Source organism: Vulpes vulpes, chromosome 1 (assembly GCF_048418805.1).
Source record: "Vulpes vulpes isolate BD-2025 chromosome 1, VulVul3, whole genome shotgun sequence".
Taxonomy (NCBI): Eukaryota; Metazoa; Chordata; class Mammalia; order Carnivora; family Canidae; genus Vulpes; species Vulpes vulpes.
The window spans coordinates 122,539,467-122,563,096 of NC_132780.1; the positions used below are offsets into that span (position 1 = coordinate 122,539,467).

Genomic DNA, 23,630 nt, shown 5'->3' on the forward strand with positions numbered 1-23,630 from the left:
CATAGATCAATGGGACAGAATAGAGAATACAGAAGGGGACCCTCAACTTTATGGTCAACTAATATTTTACAAAGGAGGAAAGACTATCCACTGGAAAAAAGTCTCTTCAATAAATGGTGCTGGGAAAGTTGGACATCCTCATGCTGAAGAATGAAACTGGACCATTCTCTTACACCATACACAAAGATAAACTCAAAATGGATGAAAGATCTTAATGTGAGACAAGGTTCTATCAAAATCCTACAGGAGAATACAGGCAACACCCTTTTTGAACTTGGCCACAGCAACTTCTTGCAAGATACATCCATGAAGGCAAGAGAAACAAAAGCAAAATGAACTATTGGGACTTCATCAAGATAAGAAGCTTTTGCACAGCAAAAGAAACAGTCAACAAAACTAAAAGACAACCTAGAGATTGGGAGAAGATATTTGCAAATGACGTATCAGATAAAGGACTAGTATCCAAGATCTATAAAGAAGTTCTTAAACTCAACAGCAAAGAAACAATCCAATTATGAAATGGGCAAAAGACATGAACAGAAATCTCACAGAGGAAGACATAGACATGGCCAACAAGCATATGAGAAAATGCTCTGCATCACTTGCCATCAGGCAAATACAAATCAAAACCACAATGAGATCCCACCTCACACCAGTGAGAATGGGGAAAATTAACAAGGCAGGAAACAACAAATGTTGGAGAGGATGTGGAGAAAGGGGAATTCTCCTGCACTGTTGGTGGGAATGGGAACTGGTGCAGCCACTCTGGAAAACTGTGTGGAGGTTCCTCAAAGAGTTAAAAATAGATCTGCCCTATGACCCAGCAATTGCACTGCTGGGGATTTACCCCAAAGATACAGATGCAGTGAAACACCAGGACACCTGCACCCCGATGTTTAGAGCAGCAATGTCCATAATAGCCAAACTGAAGGAACCTCGGTGTCCATCGAAAGATGAATCGATAAAGAAGCTGTGATATATGTATACAATGGAATATTACTCAGGCATTAGAAACAAATACCCAGCATTTGCTTCAACATGGATGGAACTGGAGGGTATTATGCTGAGTGAAGTAAGTCAATTGGAGAAGGACAAACATTATATGGTCTCATTCATTTGGGGAATATAAAAAATATGGGAATAGTTTTTAGTGAAAGGGAATAAAGGGGAAAGGAGAAAAAATATGGGAATATTTTTTAGTGAAAGGGAATAAAGGGGAAAGGAGAAAAAATGAGTGGGAAATATCAGAAAGGGAGACAAAACATGAGAGACTCCTAACTCTGGGAAATGAACAAGGGATGGTAGAAAGGGAGGTGGGTGGGGGTGACGGGGTGACGGGCACTGAGGGGGACACTTGATAGGATGAGCACTGGGTATTATTATATATGTTGGCAAATTGAACACCCATAAAAAATAAATAAATAAATAAAACACTAAATAAATACATATACCTTAGCTGAATTGATGAAACATGTTTGCAAACGTCTCCCCAAAACCAGAAAATTTTCTGCAGCTGATGGGAGTAATTCATTGTAAAATTCCTCTGCATCTTCTCCTGGCTCCAAGCCCACACAGCAATGGCTGAAATAAGAGCACAAGTCTGTGACTCAGTTTGTGTTAATTATAAATTTCAATTAGATGTCAGATCTTCTCTAGACAACATTGTGCGAGAATTTTCAGTTATCTCCTTTGTTGCCAAGTTAAAAAAGAACTTCTGCTGGAAAATTAACATACAACTTTCTAGAAAAGTGAGTGGTGTGGACTTTGCCTATACTTAGAGCCAGGACTCTTATGTCCTAAAATCCTACTTGTCAATCTTTTTTTTTTTTTTTTTTTAAGATTTTATTTATTTATTCATAAGAATACACAGAGAGAAGAGAGAGAGAGAGAGGCAGAGACACAGGCAGAAGGAGAAGCAGGCTCCATGCAGGGAGCCCGACGTGGGACTCCAGGATCAGGCCCTGGGCTGAAGGTGGCACTAAACCGCTGAACCACCAGGGCTGCCCGCTACTTGTCAATCTTTTGGAAAACAAAATACACTTGACTCACAATAAAGAGAAATGAGGCAAGTTTTCAGTGAATGAAAAGCATTCACTTTAAAAGCAATATAATACCTTTGGAGTCTAATTCATGAAAATCATTTGTGCTAATTGCTAAAAAATACCTTGGGTAGGATTAGTCTGCAAGGGATCGATTAAGAAATCAAACACGCTAATACCAATTCTACTCTCCAACAACTCTAAGAAGTCTACAAAACATCTGACTACATATTCCTTATAGCAGAAGAATAAACAGTAAAAATCTAACTGTAATCTACATTAAAGGAGAAAGTCATTTAGAGAAATGAGTCCTTTGAAACTGCACATAAAAGTCACTCCCTGGATATAAAATGGGTATATTCAAACCCTCGATAATAAAATGTATTTGTGTAGACTAAAACTAACAAGAGTCCCCCCAACCCAAGAATGATCTCTAATGAGTAAATATTGCTGTCAGAGGCTATTCAACATAAGTGAAGACACTGATAATCAATAGTGATTACATAGGAGTATGCTAAAAACTTAACTGGCTAATGCTCAATGTATTTTTTTTTTAATTTTTTAAATTTTTATTTTATTTATTTTTATTTTTTATTTTTTTGCACATCAGTCCTAAAGTTAATGGACAAATGCTCACATATGTCAATTCCTCTCATTTTTTAAAAGATTTTATTTATTCATGAGAGACACACAGAGGCAGAAACATAGGCAAGGGAGAAGAAGGCTTCCTGTGGGGAGCCCGATGCAGGATTCAATCCCAGCATCCTGGGATCATGACCTGAGCCAAAGGCAAATGCTCAACCACTAAGCCACCCAGGTGCCCTGTCAGTTTCTCTTCTTACTTTGGTTCTAAAAGTTAATTATCCAAGAGTATCTATTTTGATTGTGAACATTAATAAATGAAAAGTATGTTTTTGTAGATTCACAAACATGGGGATTTCTTAAGACTCGGGTTCCACCCCAGAGAGCCTTTCTCAATAAATATTTTCATAAGCTAACATATCTAATGAAAACAAAGGCTTTATTTACTTAAGGAAATAATCTTTGAAAAGTATATAAAAAAGAACATTATATACACTTGTTAATTATTTTTTCTAACTATACACCTATACTACTACTATGTAGTAGTAACAAATTAGGAACAGCAGCTGTGAAAGGTAAGATCCAATTAATAATGCATACTTTTAGTTACTTAATTAGGAGTAGCTTAGGCACTGTGAACAACTGGTTTATTTTTTGCCTCTTTTAAAAACAAACAATTTTGGTATTTTCTCTCAATTTCTAGCATGGCAGTAGGTCAGTAAATGCTGCTTTTGAATTTTATCGACAGAATTTGGGCTACTTAATGAAATATACAATTGAGATAACTAAATCAATTCATCTCCTCTCTACTGTAAGTTTTTCCAGTAGAGACAGTGCCTTAGTATCTTCATTTCTTCATATAGTCTTTAGTCAATAAAAAGTCTGTTAGGTTCTTGAAACCGAGTGGTGAGCAAAAGACATGATCACCGTCTTTCTAGGACTTATGCAGCAAAATTTTAGATGGTGAAATACTAACAAATTTAATTACAAACAATAATATATGGTATGAAGGTAAAGTACAACAACCTACCACACAGAAAGTTGCCAGTGCTATTAATCAGAAAAATAAAAAGAAGCAAATGGCAAATAAGAATCTACTACTATATCCCTCAAGAACAAATGGACTTATTGCTTCATTTTTACCTTAATATCTGTGTAAGTTGGGATATTGTAGTCCAACCTCCCTGGATTCGAGAACAATCTTGACTGAGCACCAAAAGGCAATACTGAATGAGGTCATAACAATATATATCTTGTTTGATTTTCTTCAACTCTGAGCTTCCTAAAGGTGTGTTGTTTATTATTTCTAAGGGAAAAGGAAATAAATATACTTATTTTTGCTCAATAAATCCAAGAGCTTTTTGTGTATTTTATAGTCTGAATAACAACCAAAAATATTTTTAAAAGGAAAAAAAAATTACTGCTTTGTCACAATGCTAAAATTTCTCTGAACAAATTAGAAACCAATGCCAAAACTATATCCATGATAGAATTATTTTGTTAAACAATGTTAGCCAATCACAAAAAGATTTTCTTAGTTTTTTTTTTTTTAAGATTTATTTATTTATTTGGGGCAGGGGGAGCAGAGAGAGAGAGAGACAGAAAGTCTTAAGCAGATTATGTGCTGAGTCAGCCCAACACAGGGCTTGATCTCACAGTCCTGAGACCACAACCTGAGTCAAAATCAAGAGTCAGATGTTTAACTGCACCCTCAGGTGCTCCAAGATTCTCTTACCTTTTAACTTCAATAGTATAACAGGGACATTTTGCTCAGGACTTTTTGCAACTTCAGCAGCTAGAGATAAGATCCTTGGGTCTGTACCTGTTGGCTTCATTTCTTACATCACCTATATTTTGACAGACAGAAAGGTAAAGGTCAAACAGCCCTAAAATATTTGCTCCCTAAATAATGTTTGAAAAAGTTTCAATACAAATAAAACTTTAGCTTTGCTTGCTTTGAGAAGTAAAAGGTAGATTTTTCAATTTCTTCCTTAAAGTAGATTCTGGTTTTTCTAACTAGAATATTTCTAAAAGAGCTAGAAACTCCTATAACTTACTGTGACAGCTACGGTACATATTATTTATTGTGCACCAAGAGTCAGGAAGTGCTAGGTGCTCCACATTCACTCTCTCTGATCTGCACAATAATCCAGGGATAGAAACTGCTTTCTTTTATCATAAAAGAGACACTGGGTGCAGAAAAGAGCTAATAGACCCGAGACAAGATTGGCCCTGCTGGTGCCTAGGAACTTGGATTTCAGAGGGTTTCCATGATTCCCAAGTAAGAGTGGCTCCCTGTGCCCAAAGTGTGAAAACAATGTGGTTTATGCAGAATGTCTGTTTCCTTCCAGAAATTTGGAATTCTGGTACTAGGTAGTAGAGGATACCTACATGATCATATTTCAATAAATACCTTTGTCACTGAATCTCCAGTGAGCTTCTCTGGTAGACAACACTTCAAACTGTCACAACTCATTATAGAAGAATTAAGTGTGTCAAATGTGAATTAATGGGGAGAAGATTCCTGGAAGTTTGCACCAGTTTTCCTTGGGATTTTGCCTCATTTGCCTTTTCTCTGTGCTGATTTTGCTTTGTATCCTTTCACTGTAGTAAATCATAGCCATGGGACTCTTGGGTGGCTCAGTGGTTGAGCGGTCTGCCTTTGGTTCAGGGCATGATCCTGGAATCCGGAGATCGGGTCCCACATCGGGCCCTCGCAGGCGTCTGCTTCTTCCTCTGCCTGTCTCTCTGCCTCTCTCTCTCTCCCTGTCTCTCTCTCTCCCTGTCTCTCATGAATAAATAAATAAATCTTGAAAAAAATCATAGTTATGAATCTGATTATATCTTAAGAACTGTGAGCCTTCCCAATGAATCACTGAACCTGGCGTTGGTCTTGTTGTGTGTTGATCTCCAACACACAACTTGGAAATGAGATGTTAATTATAACATAAATAGAAGCTTGTCTATAAACAGAAGAGTACATAAAATCCATTATTTTAAAGTCAAAAAACGCATCCCAATTTTATTTACTAAAACTTTTCTGTATGAAAAAGTTTTATATATGTTATACAAATATATGTTGAAAGAAGGGATAAATGCACAAACTTTGGGCATTTCAAAGCTTAATTTCTTGACTCTCTGCTTTCTTCCTTATTACAATATGAAAACTTCAGATTTCTAATTAGTAGTCTTTTTTAAGTAAAATAGGCTTAAAACACAGTTCTTGCCCTCTGGTTAACATACTAAAACACCCCTAAAAAAAAAAAAACAAAAAAAACAAAACAAAACAAAAAAAAACACCCCTGAAACATTATCATCATCACCAAACACATGCGTAGGGCACAATGTTGGATGCATGGGTCACAAGAATTTTATATGGGACCAAAGTCCCTGATATTCATGTTCTGTTTGGGAAAGAAAAAAGTATACACGCACATATATACACATATGTGATATAAAATAATTATATAAACTACTTTAAGTGCCAAATAGATAACACAAATGATAAGAAAACAGACCGCATAGTCAGAAAACTGGGCTTCTCTGAATCAGTTTTCTTATCTGTAAACAAATTAGCAATTCCTACTTTCTAGAATAACTAAAGGTTTTGAAAAGAAAGTAGAAACCAAGGATGGTTCTAAAATGTTACCAGAAGGACGCCTGCGTGGCTCAGCGGTTGAGCCTCTGCCTTTGGCTCAGGGCGTGATCCTGGAGTCCCGGGATCAGGTCCCACAACCGGCTCCCTGCATGAAGCCTGCTTCTCCCTCTGCCTGTGTCCCTGCCTGTCTCTCTGTGTCACTCATGAATAAATAAATAAAATCTTCAAAAAATAAAAAATAAAATAAAAAAATGTTGTCGGACAGTAGGGTTACACATCAATAATGGTAACCATTTGAAGTGTGCTGTGAATGGTTTTAAATCCTTTCATGTATTAATTCACTTAACCCTCTCAACAACTCTAAGGAGGAAGTACTATTATCCCCCCCCCCAATTTTAATGATGAACATTCTTTAGTTTGCATGAAGTCACACTGTAAAGTATGAAGCTGGGGTTCAAATACAAAAATTCTGGCTCCAGGGGCAGCCCAGGGGGCCCAGTGGTTTAGCCCCCGAAGGCCGGGGGTGTGATCCTGGGGTCCTGGGATTGAGTCCCATGTCGGGCTCCCTGCATGCAGCCTGCTTCTCCCTCTGCCTGCGTCTCTGCCTCTCTCTCTCATGAATAAATAAATAAAATCTTAAAAAAAAAATTAAAAAGGGGGGGAAATCCCTGTGTGGTTCAGCAGTTTAGTGCCTGCCTTCAGCCCAGGGCATGATCCTGGAGACCTGGGGTCGAGTCCCAGGTCAGGATCCCTGCGTGAAGCCTGCTTCTCCCTCTGCCTCTCTCTCTCTCTCTGTCTCTCATGAATAAATAAATAAAATCTTAAAAAAAAAAAAAAATTCTGGCTCCAGCACCTGAGCACTTACTTACCACACTACACAGCCTTCCTAGTCCTTTCAAGAGTAAAATTGAGACAAGCAGACAGATTGAGGAGCCCTAGTCACCTACTTGCCCAGAACAATAAATCTGCAAATTTGGCGACGGTACAGGTCAAGTAAGGGAGCAGGGCGTAATTACACACTTACCCTGAAAAGCCACCACCCGTTCCGGCAACCGTCTGTAAACTTTCTCCTCTCACACAACCCTTCCCTCCTCAACTTTATCCTGACACTCATGAACTTTTGACAGAAAAAAAAAAAAAAAAAAAGAAAGGCAATTATTTTTCAATTATTAATGCTATTTACCCTGTTGTCACAGCACGAGCTGGGCCCAGCCTCAGGCTTGGGGATGTCGTCTTCCTGGGCCCGCCGTTACTGCCTCCAAAGATCCCTGGGAAGGAAATAAATAAAAGGCTCCTTGATGCAACGTGGCTGCCGCTGATCCTAAACGCCGCCGCAGTTCCTAACTCCGAATCTTTTTTTTTTTTTTTTCCCCTTCTCCTTCCTCCCCGTCCCCGGTCGGGACCCTCACAGCACCGGGGACTTTCTCTGAACAGGAGGCGACCGCCGAGGTAACGGCGTCGCCGCCGGTGAGGTCCCAGGTCCGAGGCTCCGCGGCAGCGAGCTCCTTCGCTCCGGATTCTCCACCTGCTCCGGCGCCACCAGGCCGCGGGCAACACGCACCCCGGCGCCCCGCTCCCGCCCCTCCCCGGGCCTGTTTCCACCACAGATCTCCACAGAAACGGGGCAGACTCTCCCGTTGGGAGCTCCGCGGTGCCGGACGCTGGGCCCAGGCTTCCCTCTCGCTCCGCAGCCGCCGCCCCGGCCGGGTTACCTCAGCCTCCCTGCGCGGTCCCCCGCCGCAGCTCCCGACTCCCACCACGCACCTCCGCCGCGCGGCCTCCCGGGGACGGCGTGCGTCGCGACGCGGGAAAGGGACCCGGAGGCGGGAGCGGGGTCCTGGAGTGGGGCGGGGCGCCCTTCCGGGCAGCCAATCAGCACTCTAGGGGCGCCGGGGGGCGGGGCGGGGGAGGGCGCGCGCGTCCGGCGCGGGGCGGAGTCTGCTGACCGCCGGGGCGGCCGCAGGTGCAGCTGCTCCGGGACCAGGTGGCAGCTGGAAGCGAGCGCAGGTGGCGGCGGCGAAGCTGGAGCGGGAGAGTCAAGATGAATGGAGCAGCGGGACCGGGGCCCAGGGACCGTCGCGAGCGGGTTCTCAAGTTAGGCGAGAGTTTTGAGAAGCATCCGCGCTGCGCCTTCCACACCGTACGCTGTGAGTGAGGACGGTCCCCGGGAGGATGGGGGGACTCTGGCCGTGGGGAAGTGGAGGCACAAACCTCTCCGGAGTCGCGTTGCCACAGACACCCTCCCCCTTACTCTGCTGGAAAGTGGGGTGCCCGGCGCTATCCGCTGCCCTGCCTGGAGTCCCGGGCGGTTCGTGTCAGGAGCCGGAGTTGAGCAGCTGTGCGTAAACCCTGTGCAGACAGATTCCAGGGGATCGGGAAGCAGAGAGGGAAACTTTGCGGAGCTGTCCCGGGGTGCTGCCGATGAACGGGCAAATAGTAAGGTGACAGCTGGAAGGGCGCAAAGGACCCACCTTTATGGAGGGGGGGAGCCAATGCCCTGAGGCTGATAGGGAAATATTCCCTCTCCAGTTCACTTTTCCTGTCTCTGGCTGATGAGAGTTCTTGTTTAGTCTGTTCCTTGGGTAGATATTCTTTTTCTTTCTTTCTTTCTTTTTTTTTTTTGGGGGGGGGGTGTAGATATTCTGAACCATCTCAGTAAACTGCATCTCTTTTGAACCTTTGATTTCATTCAATGATCAGATACTGATTATCATAAGTACTGGAGGGTGTGTTACTCGTTTTTTTTTTTTGTTTTTGTTTTCTTTTTAAAGAAAGGTATATTTAAAAAATAAAAAAATAAGGATATTTACTTCCCTTTGATTTCTCCTTTTGATTGTCCTCTGGATCTAATTTTGATCAATCACGCTCTGTTATGTTGTTGAGGTAGGAAAAAGGAGCTCTTTTATTTTGACAGTTGGCTGGTATAGCTTCCAGGAAGGAAAATATAGCATATTGTGACTTGGTATGTAAAACATTTCATTCTTTGCATAGTAGCCCTCAGAATTACAGAGCGGAAAGGAAACTTTGAGATCTTTGAACCATGACCTCTTATTTTTCTGTGGCAAAATTGTGAAGTAGGTCTTTTTTCACTTCCTTTCCCTAGCTGTGTTCCTCCTTTAGTGTCTCATCATTCCACCTTTCCCTGTCGTCTTGTCCTTAGACTGTCCAGAGATCTTTTTTTTTTTTAAAGATTTTATTTATTTATTCATGAGAGACACACAGAGAGAGAGGCAGAGACACAGGCAGAGGGAGAAGCAGGCTCCATGCAGGGAGCCCATCGTGCAACTTGATCCTCGGTCTCCAGAATCAGCTCTGGGCCAGAGGCGGTGCTAAACCACTAAGACACCTGGGCTGCCCTGTCCAGAGATCTTCATGGCTTTTACTCTGAACTTTTCCAAGCGCCAAATACCCAATTACAACTCAACATTCTCCAAAAATTTGGTTAAGTTGTAGATAATCTAATTATAGTAACTCAGAGTAAAGGTATAAAGACCAATAGGTTTAACTCTCCACGGATGTATTTGCATTTTACAAAAGCGTCCTTTGTTTTTTCTTTTCCTTTTTCTTTCTTTCTTTCTTTTTTTTTTTGATGACCCTGAGATCAAGACCAGAGCTGAGATATGCCCAACCCAGCCATCAGGCACTCCATCCTTAGTGTTTTTCTTCTTTGCCATACTCTGTCCTCCAACGTTAACCACGGTGAGACAGCTAGTACTGGCTATGCAGTTTCCCTCCTTTAGTCCCATTTTCCAAAAGTGTTATATAGCTTTTACCTGGTTTCTCCATGCCTTTCTCACAAAGAGTATCTTCTCTCCTCTTCTTTCTCAGATTTGCAGTGGCCTTTTAGTAATTTTTCAAATCAAAAGGTTTAAGAGTATAAAAACTTGCTCATTTGTTTGTTATATTTTCATATACCTTGGGTATATATTCTTTTTAAGGGTATGAACCCCAAATGAAGAAAATCAAAAATAGCCTTTGAAAAGCTTTTTGCAGGTGCTTCAAAGCTTTTCCTTCATAAAAGTTCTCAACATGCTGGAATTATGCCTTTAGAGCTCAAAAATCAGTTGATCTAGCTATAAGAATAAAAGCAAACAAAACCAAAAATAGACAAAACAACCATAGGAATAATAATCACAATAAACCTGGATGTTTGAATACACTTTTAGAGCTGTGAAAGACATTAAAAGAGTTTCCAGCCTCAGTTTTATTCTTGTTGAAGCAGGCAGAGCCTGGGATTTATTTCTAGATTTATTTGAAGAAAACCAATCATTATGCTCAAGGATAGGTTCATTTGCCATATGCTCTGCACTCTTAAGGTCTGCACTCGTAACGGACGAAACTCTAGAAAACAGGAAATCCTACTTTCGTTCAGGTGGACATAATTTATAACAAACATTCAATTGAGTCAGTGTCATCTGGGAGAAAGTAATATTCTGTGTTTATGTACAGGGGTAATTATGCCTGTCTAATATACTGAGGCTTTGGACAAAACTGGATGTGAATTCTAGCCTCCACCACCTTTATATGTAATGTAACTTTTGGAACATTCTGTAAACACTCAGCCTCAGTTTTTTTATATGTAAATGGCAATAATAATAATATCTACATTTCAGACATTTTTAAGATTTTATTTTTTCTGACACCCCTTGAAAGAATGTTTTTTTTTGTTTTGTTTTGTTTTTTTTTTAAGATTTTATTCATTTATTCATGAGAGACACAGAGAGAGAAAGAGAGAGAGGCAGGGACGCAGGCAGAGGGAGAAGCAGGCTCCATGCAGGGAGCCAGTCATGGGACTCGATTCCGGGTCTCCAGGATCACATCCTGGGCTGAAGGTGGCACTAAACCGCTGAGCTACCCAGGGATCCCCCATTTTTAAGATTTTAAATAAGATTGCCTAAGCAACCTACCACTGGTAGAGAATAAAGAGTAGTCGCTATTATTTTTGAAGGGTTATATTTAATGTGTGTATGAGGAATACAGATTAATACAATTAACTTAGACTTTCAAAAGCAGTTATCAGGGCTTAGCAATAAAACCTATCAAAAACATAGTCTGGCATGTGGTAGGGAAGACATGGGATATTCTGTAAGTGATAAGCTAAATGTTTAGTAGCAGATACTTAAGTGGGTGGAAGAGTTTGAGTAATAGGATGCACTAGAATAAATTTTGAATTTAGGCTAGTGCCAATTTTTCAACTTATATCTAGATAAGGGACTAGACATTGAAGTTCCCAAATTTGTAAATGACATGATTTTTTGCTGACACTAAATGATGAACTCATGGGCAGTGATTATAGGAAGATTGTTTGAGGCTTCAAGTGAAGCCACGTCCCAAATAGTGGTTGTTAAGCTTTGGTGTGAGCAAACATTAGAAGGTACACTAATGAAAAATGGATTTAAAATTATATTTACATTGAATGTTCTCTGATCAATGTGGTATACTGGAAAAGGTGTGGGTTTTGGACTTAGTTGAATTAGTTCATATCCCAGGAAGTAAATTTATTATAGTAATTGTGATTCTTTTATGATGATATAGATATTATGTGACACTATAGCTGAAATAGAGAAGTAATCAGCATTGACTGAAAAAGCATTAAGTGCAAAGTAGGAAATATTTTTCAACTGTATATGTAATATAAGTAATTGTACTGTCACGAAGAAATAACATAGAGGCTCCTGGGTGGCTCAGTCAATTAAGCATCCTACTCTTGATATCAGCTCATGTCATGATTTCAAGGTCATGAGGTTGAACCCTGCATTCTGCTCCACACTCAGCAGGGAGTCTGCTGGAGATTTTCTTTCCCTCACCCCCTCCCCCTACTCTTTCTTTCTCTCCCTCTCTCTCTCTCTCTGAAATAGATAAGCAAATATAATTTTAAAAAGGAAGAATAAATAACATAGATGAAGGAAATCCACAGAAAATAAATAAATGGTAAAAGTGGTGGTGAGTTTTCCAAACCAAGGAGAACTGAAAGAAACTATGTAGTTTGGAATCATAGCAACTTTGAAAAAACATTTGACATTTGGAAGCATATAGAAAACATGAGATTACTCAACAAATTCTATAATTCTAGATCTATACTTAATTTCCTTGCAACTCAAAAGCTGTATACTTAGAAAAACTTGTTGTTTGACGGTAAATAAGAGAAATTTCATATAACAGGTAATAAAAAGTAGAGTTTATTCTAACAGCAGAATCATTAGAAATGTAAATAGGGGGATCCCTGGGTGGCACAGTGGTTTAGCGCCTGCCTTTGGCCCAGGGCGCGATTCTGGAGACCCGGGATCGAATCCCACTTCAGGCTCCCGGTGCATGGAGCCTGCTTCTCCCTCTGCCTATGTCTCTGCCTCTCTCTCTGTCTCTCTCTGTGTGGCTATCATAAATAAATAAAAATTTAAAAAAATGTAAAAGGGTTCAGAATAGTTTTGATAGTTTTATTGATTACAAATTCATTCTTTTTTTTTTAAATTTTTTTTATTTACTTATGATAGTCACACAGAGAGAGACAGAGAGAGAGGCAGAGACATAGGCAGAGGGAGAAGCAGGCTCCATGCACCGGGAGCCCGATGTGGGACTCGATCCCGGGTCTCCAGGATCGCGCCCTGGGCCAAAGGCAGGTGCCAAACGGCTGCGTCACCCAGGGTTCCCTACAAATTCATTCTTATCACTAAAGCAACAGATATTTTGAGTACATTTCTGTCTCTTATACTTGTCTCATAGACGTCTATGGGTAAGCTTCAGGGACTTGTAAATCTCGTGAAATTATACAGTATTCGATATGTACGTTCATCCATGCATTTTTTTTTTCTGTGGAGAGGATCTCTAGCTGGTCTATAATTTTCATCAGACTCCCATAGGGAGTTTTGACTATTGCTCATCTCCTACCAACCGTCCCCCCGCCATACATGCAAAAGTGAAGAACTGTAAATATAAGGCAAAAAGGCTATATGTTATGAGTGAATAGAGTATGTGGCTTGAGTTCCTGACTTGATTTTTTTACTGGCTTCATTACTTTAGAGGATTTCCTATTGGTAAAATGTGGGTGAGAATCTTTAATTCAGAGTTGTTGTAAAGATCAAAAGTGATGATATAAAGAAAAAAATAATCAGTTTTTAAACACTAAAATAAAGGTTATAGAATAACAGCCTTTTGGCTGAGTTTGACCCACATAGTTGTTTATGTTTTAGCATAAATTAGTTGTAAATGTGTAAAAATCAAGATCTTTTATACAGAAATATGGATTACCAGCTTCTCTTTAGAAAATTAGAAGATAACCTGGCCACAACAAACCCATATTTCTCTTGGCAGGAGTTGATTGGATCCAAGTTCTGACTGGGTTTATTCCCTGTGGTTCCTCCTCACTGCCTTGGGCTACCTTTCTGGCCTCTTCTCTGAAGCAGTAGTAGCTTTAGTTAAATGACAGTCATATCTCCTAGTATTGTCCTTTGTGTCACTGTCAGAAAGATATGGGAGGATAGAGACCAATGGTTTTTCTCTAGGATGTCAATTCTGTTTTACCTATTTATCTACAGAATTCTTTATTGTCAAATATTAAGTGATGGGTGCCCTCTAGGGGAACAGAAATGTACTAGTGAAAAGTACAAAAGGAATATGGCAGTGTCTACCCTAAAGACATGAGAGTCTTGAAATACAGAAGAGTCTGATCTTTAGGTAACAATTAGAAAACAAATGTTTTGCACACAATTTAGCTGAAATAAGCTTATACTTAAATTTGGAGATAGTTCAGAGAAGGATAAACATATGAACCAGTCACGTACAAAGATCTCATGTGTGCTCATTATATTGAAGGCATGCTAGGAGCCATAATTCAGGAGGAATTAAAATAGGAGACATTATGCTTTAAAAAATTATAATCCAAAAGGGCATGTACAGAAATAGGTAAATAATGCCCCGTCATTTATGTTAGGTTTTGATGAGTAGTAAGGTAAATGCTACTGAAGTAGACAAAAAAAATTGAGATTTTTGGAGAGGAAATGGCTTCACCCAATGACTACTTTAGGGAAGAAGAGACTTTAAAATAGGATTCACATTCTAAGAGCAAAAACAGAGAAAAGTAGATGGGCAAGCTGTAGGTACTTTGAAGTTTAGTTTTTTGTTGATTGAAATGTAGTTTGTCCTCACAGGAATAGAAGGAGATGGCTCAGAAAGATATTATGGAAAAAGACGTAGTGTTTAGAAGTGAATGATGAAAAAAGTTGAGGAATGTTTACAGGAATATTTACAATGATGAGCAGAAGTTTGAAAGATAAAATGTTTTGGACACTTTAAGACCAACAAAATCTGTTACTAGGGATACCTCCATGGGCCATGATAATAAATTACTTATATTGAAATTTTTAAAGGATTATTTATTTATTTATTTATTTATTTATTTATTTATTTATTTATTCATGAGAGACACAGGGAGAGGGGCAGCAAACATAGGCCTAGGAAGAAGCAGGCTCCCTGCAGGGAGCTTGATGCGGGGCTTGATCCCAGGACTCCAGGACTCCGGGCCTGAGCCAAAGGCAGACGCTCAACCTGTGAGCCACCCAGGTGCCCCAGTTATATTAAAATATTTAAAGTGGTATTTATTTCATTTTTTCTGTATACATCCTTATAAAATGAAGTTCTTACTTTAGGGTTTCAAATGATACTAGCTCAAATTGAACTTATCTTCTTACTCCATCAATGTTGATATCAGTAAAACTGATATCAGGAGCACCTGGGTGGCTCAGTTGGTTAAGTGTCTGCCTTCTGCTCAGGTCATGATCCCGGGATCCATGGGGATTGAGCCCCATGTCAAGCTCCCCACTCAGGGTGAAGTCTGCTTCTCCCTCTGCACCTCCCCCATTATCTCCCCTTCCACCTGCTCATGTTCTCTCTCTCAAATAAATAAATTAAATATTTTTTAAAAATAAGACTGACATCAAAGATTGTTGGTCAACTTCTTTTTAGTCTAGCTAAATTTGGTGGTTCCTTATTCTAGCTTTAGCAAATATTAATTGTGTGATTTTGGGCAAGGGACTTAATTCTACCACCATCATTTGCCTTATCTGTAAGATAAGGATAATCAGTACTTTACAGAATTTTTGTGAGGCTTTGAGATAAAAATAATATGGAAAGATTTTAAAATAATTAGCATATAAGTAATAGCTGTGATCATTGTTTTGTTTTGTACCTTTGTTTATTCTCTTAGATTTTTGTCTTCTGCTTTCTACTTTCTCCTTATTTCTGTGATACTCAAGATACTTTATTTCAGTTCTGATTTGTTTTCTTCAATAGTGTTGTCTCTTCATCAAATGATATTAATCAACACTTAATTCCCTAGAACATCTTTCAAACATCTAAAACTTTACACCTTAATTATTTTTTATCTTTCTCATTACCTTACTGCCACTAATAAACTCCTCAATTTATTTTCAGTCTAATCTTTACCTTCAGTGGTACTACCTAGGGATATGCTGTAAATCAAATTCTTTCACATTTTTTGTATCACTTATGTTTTTTTTTTATGTTTCTTAAAATCTAGAAATAAGCATCAAGGTTTTAAGAGACATTGCATGCATTCAGTTTTGAATTAAAGCAGCATGAAGAATAAATCATATTATAAAGAATACTTAGTGTGAATTGTTTATATCCATATGTGCTTAAGGAATTTAAGAATGGATTTCATTTATTTTCATAGAGCTGTTATACAAATTAAATATGAAATGCTAAGTAAGACATCTGGTAGGAAATAAGTGTTCCATAAATGTTAGCCATTATAATTATCGCTGGGAAGCAGGGCCAGCTTTTGTTTATTGACAGCACTTTCATGAGTGCTGGAAGATTCTCCTTTCCCAGGATCTATCTATTATAGTTCCCTAAATTCTAATAGATGTTTAGTGCTTTGGATTTAGACATTTTGTCTTTGGGGCTTCCCTGTGAATATAAAGATCAGTCTCATGAGGTAGGGGTAATTAGGAGAGGCCTTTCAGAGGCCAATAATGTTCTATTTCTTGATCTAGCTGCTGATCACATGTGTCACTTTGTGAAAATTCATTAAGCTTGATTCATGTTCTAGTTTGCAATGTATGCTATATATATATTTTAAAGATGTTATTTATTTATTCACAAGAGACACAGAGGGAGAGGCAGAGACATAGGCAGAGGGAGAAGCAGGCTCCATGCAGGGACCCCAATGTGGGACTCGATCCCGGGACTCCAGGATCACACCCTGCATCGAAGGCAGATGCTTAACCACTGAGCCACCCCGGCATCCCAATGTATGCTATATTTTAATAAAGAGTTAGCCTAGAAAAACATATATATATTACCCAGGGAATTCTATATCAGAATTATTAGTCATTCGAATAAATTGATGTAAATTATTTTTAAGGGGCTTTCCTATCTTGGAGGTTTTTAAACTTGTTCAGCATGTGAGATATCTGAGCACCCTAAATTCCTTCTGGGTAATATATTTTAATATCGTTTGAACTATGATTTAACTCAAAATGAAAATCTATCTTAAGTTCTTCTGAAGTTGCATATTTGGTTAAATTTGCATATTCTTTAAGGTATATTTGTGAAAAATTCAAACTGTTAAACTCAGTGATTGCTTTTTCTTAAGTTTTCCCATGAATAGGTATTTGCCATGTATTCATTAATTATGTATTCTGCTAGGACAGCAGGCAAGTGATAGTAGCCCCCAAGGCGGTTTAAGAAAAATTATGAGAGAAAGACTGAAAATTGAAAACATTCTACTTATACCAGTTTTTAGCAAATTGTGGAAACACTGACACAATGTAGTTTTTAGCAGTGGAACATCTTAGTCTAGTCTATCTTGACCTAAACAGGATTCAGAAGGAGCATTGTTTGAGGAATACTGTTTTAGAATTTAGCTGTTTTTCTTTTCTTTTTTTTTTTTTCCAGAATTATACATATAGAAATAAACTGGGTTGGATTTTATTTATATTATGAAGACTCTTCTAAACCATTTTAAGTACTGGCTGTTGCAAAATGATTTATCATTCTGAAACATGCTCATATTTTTGATATCCAGGTACCCAGGTATTGTTCCATTTTATAAAAACCTGTATCTGTCTCTATTTTTAGATGACTTCAAACCTGCTTCTATTGATACTTCCTGTGAAGGAGAGCTTGAAGTCGGCAAAGGTGAACAGGTGACAATAACTCTGCCAAATATAGAAGTGAGTATTTCTACATATTTAGACTGAAAGTATTCTTTCGCAGGATTTTTACTAAATTTAAATGAAAATAATTGCACAATTCGTATAGTGATAAAGTAATTAACAAATACACCAAAGCAAAAACACCTTATTTTAAGCTATTTTAGGTAAAACAATCTGAAAATACTTTTAAAAAATACTTTGATCTATTTCATAAGTTTCGAGAACTATCATTTCAAATGATTTGAAACACTTGGAAAAAATTAAAAATTAAACAAACTTGGAGGTCTAAACATTTACTTATTATGAGCCAGATTTTGTACTCTAAACTGGGAATAATAGCATATCCCTGGCCTTCTAGTCCCAATCTGGTATAGCAGAAAGACACACAAATGTCTAATGCTATACATTAGAGCATGTACAAAATTCTTTGCAAGCACATAAGTAGAATCAAATACTCTGCCTGGTGGAATCTTGAAAGGCTTCATAGGCAGATGCTATTTGAGCTAAGCCTTGAAGAACAAGTAGAATTTCATTAGGCAGAAAGGGAGTAGACTATTCCAGTTAGAAGGAACAGTATGTAAATGCCTCTAGACAATAGAGAAAGAACAAGAAGTTTGTGGAATAAATGAATTAATGTAGTAAATAAATAACAGAATTATGAAAAATAATTGATATTAGAGGCTGGAAAGGTAGATTGGGATCAGACTATGAAAAATATTTTATGTTCTAATGGAGAATTTAGACTTTATCCCATAGGTATTAAAGTACCATTAGAGGTTTTTAAGCAGAATAGTAACATGATTAGATTTGTGCTTTTAGAGTGATTTTAGCAATAGTTTGGGGAATGGGTTAGAAAAGAAAGAGGCTGGGTCAGGAGGCTTTAACCAAAGTTTTGTCTATTTAAAAAATTCCAAGTGTTTCCAAGGGACACTGTCAAATACTATTTACACAAATAGACAAATTATTTGCTGCTTTAGTTTTCTCAGTCTTTGAGTTAGATATTTCTTAGCATTCAACTTGTTTCTTTTTTTTCTTTTACACTGACTTGATCTATTCTCAGAGAGCACAGGTATGGTAACTTTGTATTTTAACATATAGAGAAAGCACTGGGCTGAGATTTTTTTGTTTAATTTTTTAAAGGAAATGGTTTTGTGCCAGTTCATCTGCATTCCCTTATATGTATTTATGAGATGATTTGTTGTGATTAGAGGTAGAGCAAGGAAATGCTCTATCCTCTAGTCTTCTATCTTTTCTTATTTTTATCAGTCAACACTTTTATTGAGACCCCTCTATTATATCAGACTATATCATTTATGGCCTCTGGAAGTTTACCTAAGGTTAATTAAATTTGTGGCGGAGACTTCACATTTGCTCCCTTATAAACTGAAGGAAATGAAAAACCAGTTCAGTGTAAGACATATGGATGAATAAACCTTTGTATTACTCTGTAATGGAAAAACTGGCATCTCTAAAACAGTTTAGAAATTTAGTTCCCTGGCTGCCCGGGTGGCTCAGCGGTTTAATGCCACCTTCAGCCCAGGGCGTGATCCTGGAGACCCAGGATCGAGTCCCATGTCGGGCTCCCTGCATGGAACCTGCTTCTCCCTTTGCCTGTGTCTCTGCGTCTCTGCCTCTCTCTCTCTCTCTCTCTCTCTCTCTCTCATGAATAAATAAATAAAACCTTTAAAAAAAAAAAGAAATTTAGTTCCCATAAATCTAAGCCTTTTTTGCTTTATTATCCTCTTTAAAGAAAAACTTAAGCCATCCTCTGACTTCTAAAAGTTATTGAAAAGCCCTCAGTTGATAACAGGTACCCCTAGCCTGGTGTCAAGTCATAGGATTATTGATCAGTGATGATTGGTTTGCAAAAAAAACTTTAGCTAGGTTCTTCTTTCCCATGTCGAATATTCTTTTCTTAAATTACAATCCTTCCAACCTCATTCCTTGCACTGCTTTTCTATTACAAGCAGGGGGGAATTCTTACATTTATTAATTAACCTTTCTTATTTGCATATATCCTTTAAGCAAGGGTTACCATCTACCTTGTATATGATTATGATCTCAATTGAAATATCTCTTTAGAGTGGGGCCTGGGTGGCTCAGTTGTTTAAGCATCTGTCTTCAGCTCAGGTTATGATCCCAGGGTCCTGGGATCAAACCCCATGCTGGGCTTTCCACTCAGTGGGGAGCCTGCTTTTCTCTCTCCCTCTGCCTGCCACTCCACCTGCTTGCACTCTCGCTCTCTCTCTTTCTCTCTCTAATAAATAAATAAGATCTTTTTATTAAAAAAAAGAAATACCTCTTTAGGGAATGACAGTTCTAGAAGGAAGTTTTCAAGCCTTCAAATTGTAAATTTCTGAAACAGCAAAAAAAGTAATTTGGGAAGAAGTAATACCCCTGCACCTCATTCCACCAGAGATATACAAAAAGAATATGTCTCAATATTTGTGTGTGTATATATATGCATGAGAAAGAGAGACAGATGGACTATATATACATATGCCTTCTGTGTGATAACTCCTGTGCTATGTGGTTATTGACTAAACATAGTCATTGTCCTGAAAAATATTACCATTTAATGAGGAAGACAGGAAATAAATGATGAAAATAGAGAAATGTAAGGATTGTCACAGAGGTATACACAGGATATTATGGAAATGCAGAAGAGAACTCAGTCAACAGAAAAAGAAGAGATGCCAAGGTATGCTGTCTTGAAGAAGAGTTGAAATTAGGTAAAGGAAAGAGGGAAGACATTTTAGGCAGAGAAAAGAAAAAGACATGGGCTAAGACAAGGCAACAAAAGAGTCTGTTACATTTTAAGAACTACATATAAACCACTGTCGCTAGACCAGAAGGAGTCCACTAGGGACATAGTGGGAGATGGAAAGGTATTTAGGAATCAGATAAAAAAGGGCTTAATCTGTAATGCAAAAGAATTTAAACTTTATCCTATAACTCTTTTAGATAGTTGAAAGAAAATAGTTAAAATTACCACCTGTAGAAAGCCAATTTTTTTTTTTCCTGCTGGCCATACAGTCCTAGAACAATTATGAATAAGAATAGAAATTACATTCTCATATACACTTTGTGGATTTTCTTCCCATAGTTAAAGAACTTCTTTAAACAAGTAAGAGGTTTACATTTCTTCAGAGTTCTTAATTTTGTGGAAATGTAATGATTGTTAGTTTAAAGCGTTTAGATTCTCTGTTTTCTTTATGAACTTGCTTTTCATTATCTGAGTAAAAATGGCTAGAAACTAGAAGTCATCCTATAAAGTGGAACTTTTATTATACTATACATTTAAGAGTCCCTCAGTTTCCGGCAGTTCCTTCATAGGGTAGATTTTTCTAATTTTCATTCCTCTAGATTTTCTTTGATAGTATCAAATAGAAGAAACTAATGAAAATGAAAGCTGCTAATCTGGTTAATATTGGGCATTTACAAATCTCTCTTCCTTACAAATAATTCTCTATGGGGACGCCTGGGTGTCTTAGTAGTTGAGCATCTGCCTTTGGCTCAGGGCATGGTCCCGGAGTCCCAGAATTGAGTTCCATATCGGGCTGCCCTCGAGAAGCCTGCTTCTCCCTCTGCCTATGTCACTGCCTCTCTCTCTGTGTCTCTCATGAATAAATACATAAAATCTTTTAAAAAAACAATTTTCTATGGTTGACTACTATAAAATTTCAAAATGTTAAATTTTGAAGGGAAAAAACTGAATTAACTGTTATGATTTGTCATTGGTGCTGTCCAATGGTGCTGACAAGTTTGGCATTCTTTAGTGCTGATCCTATCTTGAGGACACTTTTGTGAGCCTCAATGAAATAGTCCACTCCTTCCATCTGCACTTCCTTTATGTAGGAAATGTATCTCTAATGGTTGCTTATGACCCCAAATGCTGGACTTGTGAAAGTTCTGAATGTCAGATGCACTACTATGTTACTCTAAACCAAACTGTTGGGCAACATCCCTCCCAAGATAAACTTGGTTTGGTTCCATCCACCAAGTATTTAGCTCAAATGAGAGAATAGCCCACCACACTCGGACCTCAGTCTATTTTAGAACTGGTTCTATTTTAACATCCTATTACAGTTATATTTTTTAATGAATTGTATCTTTTTATTGTATATATCTTTTAATCCTGTTCTTGTGATTTTAAGCTTAAGTACTTTCTTGTCTGATATTAATATTGCCACCCTGGCTTTCTTTTGATTTGCATGTTCATGGAATTTCCGTGTCTCTTTTATTTAGCTGACATTTTGTTTTCAGTATATCTTTTGTTAAGAGAATATTCTGTTTCACTTTTTTAAGTTTATTTTTTAGAGAAAAAGAGCACTCGAGCAGAGATAAGAGCAGAAGGAGAGGGAGAGAGAGAATCCCAAGCAGACTCTGCGCTGAGCATAGGGCCTAATGTGGGGCTCAGTCTTACAACCCTGAGATCATGACTGTGAGATCATGACCTGAGACAAAATCAAGAGTCTGGCACTAAACTGACTGAGCCACCCAGGTACTCCTATTCTGTTTTATTTTTAAACCCAGTTCAACACTTTCTGTTTTTATTAGGAGAACTTAACTTTATCTCCATTTAGTTAAAAGCTAATGTATTAGATTTTTATATCTATCACCTTATAGTATTTTTATTAGTTATTTTAATTTTTCTCTCATTTGTTTTTATTAGTTTCATTAAGTATCTCTTCTTTCTTCCCCCTCCTATTTGGGAGTATGGTTGTAATTTTCCCTTCCATTACTGGTTAATTTCCTTTCCTGGTATTCATAATCAGGCATGATCAGATTTTTCCTGTCAGCAAATGGGGGACAAAACTGGAAGGAGGGTAGAGAGAAGGATTAACAGTAACCTAGGTGAGATGATGACTGGGTTCTGAAGTTGTGTAATAGCAGTAAATATAGAGATAATTGGTAGTATTCAGTAGTTTGGGTTTTCTTGAGGGTTGAATGAGTTTAATATTATACACACAAAATACTTGGAACAGTGTTTAGCACTCTGTAGAAGTTCACATATGTTTTTACAAGGTGGTCTTTTTATATTTATTTATTTATTTATTTATTTATTTATTTATTTATTTATTTATAAAGACTTTATTTACTTACTCATGAGAGACACAGAAAGAGAGGCAGAGGGAGAAGCAGGCTCCATGCAGGGAGCCCGATGTGGGACTTGATCCCAGGTCTCCAGGATCATGCCCCGGGCCGAAGGCGGCGCTAAACCACTGAGCCACTGGGGCTGCCCAAGGTGGTCTTTTTAAAAGGTAATTCTAAGTGCACCTGGATGGCTCAGTTGGTTAAGCATCAGACTCTTGATTTCAGCGCAGGTCACAATCTCAAGGTCCTGAGATCCAGCCCCACACCAGCCTACACACTAAGCATGAAGCCTGCTTAGGATTCGCTCTCTTCCTCTCCTTCTGCCCTACCCCTGCTTGCATGTGTTCTCCCATGCTATGTATGAATGAATGAATGGTCATTCTTCAGCTTAGAGGCCTCCAAATGCTTCTCATGACTCTCAAAAAAATCTCAAACCCTCCCCATGGCCAGGAATACCCTTCAGGATCTAGCACTCATCCATCCACCCAAGCTCTCCCACACCCTTTGCCCCTCACTTCATCTTTCTGGCCTCAAATCCTTTGCACTTGCTATGCCCTTTCCCTAGAACCCTCTTCCCCCAGTTCTCACAGTGGCTAAGTCCTTATCTTTCAGGCTGCCTCTGATTTAAATTTCATTTGCTCACAAAATAGTTTAGAGGCAAAGATAGTTTATATGCTTAGGAGTTTCCTGGCACTTTAATACTTTAATACCCCTTTCTTGAGGTGTGGAATAAGGAAATGGGCAGTAATTCAAGTTTAAAAAAGAAATGGTGCTCAATTTAATAAGGAAAAGAACTTTACTTTTTAAAAACTTGAACAAGTTGTGGAAGGCAGTTATAGAGAAGGCAGTTATTTAACTTGTTACTTAGGATCAAAATGTTCATACTGTTCATATTCAGCATCCATTTAGTATCTGTGAAGGGTTTGTACCTTAGGTGCTAGGAGCAATCAAAGAAATTATGTTCCAGTCCTTTATTTTTCAGGAACTCAAAGTACAATAAGTATTATATTTTTAAGATCTATTCTAAGTAGGAATACAAATATCTTTAAAAGGAATGTTGCACAAATCTCTTATCAACTGTAATTTGAGTCCTTGGATTATTATTCAGAGGTATCTTACTCATCCGCTCCTCTATTCCTT

The 23,630-nt window shown here is 38.3% G+C and overlaps 2 protein-coding genes across 6 annotated transcripts in view; one reads left to right on the forward strand and one right to left on the reverse strand.

The window, feature by feature from the left end:
• Positions 1-8,093, reverse strand: part of IQCB1 (IQ motif containing B1) — a 67,256-nt gene extending 59,163 nt beyond the window's left edge. The window contains exons 1-5 of one of the 3 annotated variants that reach the window (XM_025990151.2): positions 7,932-8,093; positions 7,403-7,487; positions 4,357-4,468; positions 3,765-3,927; positions 1,452-1,581 (exon numbers count right to left, since the gene is read on the reverse strand). In XM_025990151.2, coding sequence (XP_025845936.1) covers positions 1,452-1,581; positions 3,765-3,927; positions 4,357-4,456 — 393 coding nt within the window. In that variant the 5' untranslated portion in view covers positions 4,457-4,468; positions 7,403-7,487; positions 7,932-8,093. Of the gene's footprint in view, positions 1-1,451; positions 1,582-3,764; positions 3,928-4,356; positions 4,469-7,402; positions 7,488-7,633 lie in introns of all 3 variants that reach the window. The other 2 variants (XM_025990152.2, XM_025990154.2) reach the window with 2 other exon arrangements.
• A 30-nt stretch (positions 8,094-8,123) lies between these two features.
• The window catches only part of EAF2 (ELL associated factor 2), a 33,242-nt gene continuing 17,735 nt past the window's right edge, over positions 8,124-23,630 (forward strand). The window contains exons 1-2 of one of the 3 annotated variants that reach the window (XM_025990155.2): positions 8,124-8,366; positions 17,317-17,411. In XM_025990155.2, coding sequence (XP_025845940.1) covers positions 8,261-8,366; positions 17,317-17,411 — 201 coding nt within the window. In that variant the 5' untranslated portion in view covers positions 8,124-8,260. The remainder of the gene's footprint in view (positions 8,367-17,316; positions 17,412-23,630) is intronic. The other 2 variants (XM_072724564.1, XM_072724567.1) reach the window with 2 other exon arrangements.